At 35.7% G+C, this 3,507-nt stretch overlaps 1 protein-coding gene across 4 annotated transcripts in view; it reads left to right on the forward strand.

Moving 5' to 3' along the window:
- Window positions 1-3,507, forward strand: part of si:ch211-200p22.4 (phosphatidylinositol-binding clathrin assembly protein) — a 76,284-nt gene that overhangs the window by 19,299 nt on the left and 53,478 nt on the right. For all 4 annotated transcript variants that reach the window (XM_024288372.2, XM_036216704.1, XM_036216706.1 and 1 more), the window contains one exon: window positions 1,301-1,443. In XM_024288372.2, coding sequence (XP_024144140.1) covers window positions 1,301-1,443 — 143 coding nt within the window. The remainder of the gene's footprint in view (window positions 1-1,300; window positions 1,444-3,507) is intronic.

The raw sequence follows: 3,507 nt of genomic DNA on the forward strand, positions 1-3,507 counted from the left end.
TCGATTAATTGTGTTTGACTTACATTTTTTGCTTATTTTATGTAGGTTGACTGCTTTCACATAAATACAGCACGCTGTGGGGGGAATCAAACTTCTAAATGTCTGCTCACTCGTCACACAGAGAATGGACTGGTTTTATTCATTTACAGCGTAATCGAGCTGTATAAATCTAACTGATTTACAAAAAAACTCAGCTTCTGGTTTCCAGTGCAGTTTTTACATATACAGTGTTACCTTCCTATAACCTTTCAACACTCTCAAATATGGCAGATTTAATTTTTTTCTATAGAGTATTGTATTCTGCATCCTGACTTGACCATTGACAATCTTCTCGGCGCCCTGTCAACCGTACACTACTACTACTACTACACTAATCCTGGATTTATTTTTATATGAAGGTTTGCACTTTGAGAGTTTACACAAGAGAAAAAAGTTTCAAAAGGTTTATGCCAGTTTGAGAAGAGCAGTAAGGGTTTTACAGCCTTAACCCCAAGTAGTGTGGAGCTTTCTTTCTACTTTACATTTGCTTGATTAATCGATCATTAAGCGTTTGTGGTAATGCTTGGCATCCATCTTTTTAGTACAACCCATTATTTTATTTATTCATTTTTTAGATATTTTTCCTAATACTGTACAAAATTCCACAATGAATTTGAATCTTTTAAAAAATAAAAAAAAAACTCTATTCCAAATTGTCATTTTTTCACACCAAAAATCAGTTTTTTTTAAACAAAAGATCAAAATAAAAATGTGTGAATCCCCAAAAAAAGAAAAGATTAGGTCAAAAGAATATGCAAAATGACCAAAAGAACAGGCAAACGTTTACAACATTTACACCTAGGAACAAATTTAGAGTAACCAATTAACCTATGAAGCATGTTTTTGGACAATGGGAGGAAGCACAACAGGTGTCTACGTCTTAAACTGCTTTCCCCAATGAAATTCAAGGATCCTAGAACTAGAAGTGTTATTGGCATTTATTGTTAATTTTTATTAATTTAGTTGCTGAGGCAACGATAGAAATAAAGGTTTAAAACAGTAATGATGACAATAAAGACACTGTTATTGTCCTTTAAATCCAAATGAAACGCCTTTGGAAATCTCGCTCGTCTGCAAAGAGATGGTCAAAACATTAAGAACAAGCTCCTAAAGAGGCATTTGCACGGGTTATTTGGCCAAAATACACTATTAAGTTGTTCTTTGTAACTTCTACCCATAGTCTTTATCAAAATGCTTTGTTTCCTCTGTTCTCTGCTCCTGTGTGACTGTTTTTTTTTTTTTTTATCTTTTCATGAACCAGATCTAATCCACTGCACCAATGAGATGAACGTGAACATTCCCCAGCTGGCGGACACGCTTTTTGAGCGCACTGCCAACTCCAGCTGGGTGGTGGTCTTCAAAGCCCTCATTACCACCCACCACCTCATGATGTACGGCAACGAGGTAGGAGGCACACGCGCGCACAAACCCTCCAGGGCAGTTGGTGCAGGCCACATCAATAAGTAATATTATTACTCAACTCTGTCTGGCACTTGTTCATAAATATAAACACACAGATTTGAATCTTTTATTCATGCCCACATTGCTGTTATGATCAACAATAGGATGGTGTGAGGGTGACGAAGGCATATGAGATGCAAACAGCGTGTGGTACAACCGAGGATGTATATATTGGACACAAGGCATGAATGATTGAGATGAAGTGCAGAGAAATTAATTGGCTCAGTATGAGCTGGAGGCAAGATGAGAGAGAAGGGTGGAAGCAAATGGATAATCAAATAAATGAGCTCAGAAACATGGCTGGAAACTGAAAGAATAAGAGCCTCTCTGTTGATTTCCAGACATTTTTGGAGAACTGTATTATGACTTCTGATCAGGACCCATGTCAGCAGAACACCTCATTTACATGCAAAAAGTGCAGTTTCTGAAAAGGGAGAAAAGAGATTTGAAGTCTAATCCTTTGTTGATTTATTCATTTCTATCCAGACCCGTCTCAAATACCCTGTGTTCTTCAAGTCAGCTATTCTAGTTTGCATTTATATTGATTCTCAAGATAACAGGCTGTAAATTATTTACAGCTGATTCCCCTTAAAAATTAACTGATTGAACACGATCCGTTTTAACATGAACAGAGATTTACACAAACATTTTTGCTCAAGGAAAGCAATAGTAACGCAAGTGAGCTTTAGATCCTTCTTGGTTGACTGCCACAAGCAGTAAACCCTTTAAACCACGTGTCAAAGACGAGGCCCGGGGGCCGGATACGGCCCTCCAGATCATTTTATTTTATTGTTTTTAATGGCCCGATGTTATCTTGTGCTTATTTCTAACTTGTATAATTTTGACAAAATATATATTGTATGGAGTGTAAAATATTGAAAATTGTTTAAGGTTTACATCGATTTATTCTGGAATAATATTCCTGCCTTTTTATTGTTCATAATTATGTTAAATAGTTACAGTTTTCTAGTTTTAAAAATTGGCATTCTGCTAGCTTTTTGGAATTTTTTGGCTTTTACTAAGTTTTTTTTAGGCATTTTTGGAGCTTAGCTAATATTTCAGCTAGATGCTAGATGTTTTGTCTAATTCAGGCTTTTTTCACTTTTTTAAAATGTTTTTAGGCCGTTTTAGAGTTAAATAAGCCTTTTTTCAGGTTTTAGGAGTTTAGCTATTTTTTTCAGCTACATGCTAACTATGTTGTCTAAAGTAAGTTGTTTTTTTTTTTTTGTTTTTTTTTAATTATTTATATTTTAGCTGGTTATCAACTTGCTAGCAACAACAGTCAACAACTTCAGGAATTCCAGCTACCAACTTCAGCGTTTTCAGCAATTAATTTCAGCGTCTTCAGCTATCAGCATTAGCATCTTCAGCGGCCAAATTCAGCTTACAGTATTCACACTAGCATTATTGCAGGTATCTAGTTCATAATTGTTAAAAACTTACGGTTTAAAATATTAAATTTTAGAGTGTTCAATAAATATTTATCCTATTCGGCCCGCGACCTAAGGTGAGTTTTGTATTTTGCCCCTTGTGCGATTGAGTTTGACACCCCTGCTTTAAACTTTGTGACAGATTTACCTTTTTATGTTTTCAATGCATAGTTAAGTATTAGTTTCAATTCCCGAAACGTTGCAAGAAATATTCAGTTAGTTAAGAATGACATTAAAGTGAATAATCTCAGTGGGATTTTACTTCTTGCAAATTAGTAAATGCATTAGATGGGTGGGGAGGGACCTGAGGCAAGCTGAATTTCCCAGAGGTGCACATCTGATGAGTTCTAGAGATTGGATGCAGTTCTATCATTTGCAAGTTCTCACACACAGTGCAGTCATTGGTAGTTTCTAATAATAACAAACGTCAGATAATTAAGACTTTTTTCTGACCACGTGTCGTTATTGTGTAATATTGCATTACAAAGCTCAAATTTCAAAACCGCTTCCGCAAAATGAAGGCAAACACACCTAAAAGCCGCCCCTCCCTGAACCACATTCCTTTTAATTTCCGTTA

The sequence above is a fragment of the Oryzias melastigma genome, linkage group LG18 (assembly GCF_002922805.2).
Source record: "Oryzias melastigma strain HK-1 linkage group LG18, ASM292280v2, whole genome shotgun sequence".
NCBI lineage: Eukaryota > Metazoa > Chordata > Actinopteri > Beloniformes > Adrianichthyidae > Oryzias > Oryzias melastigma.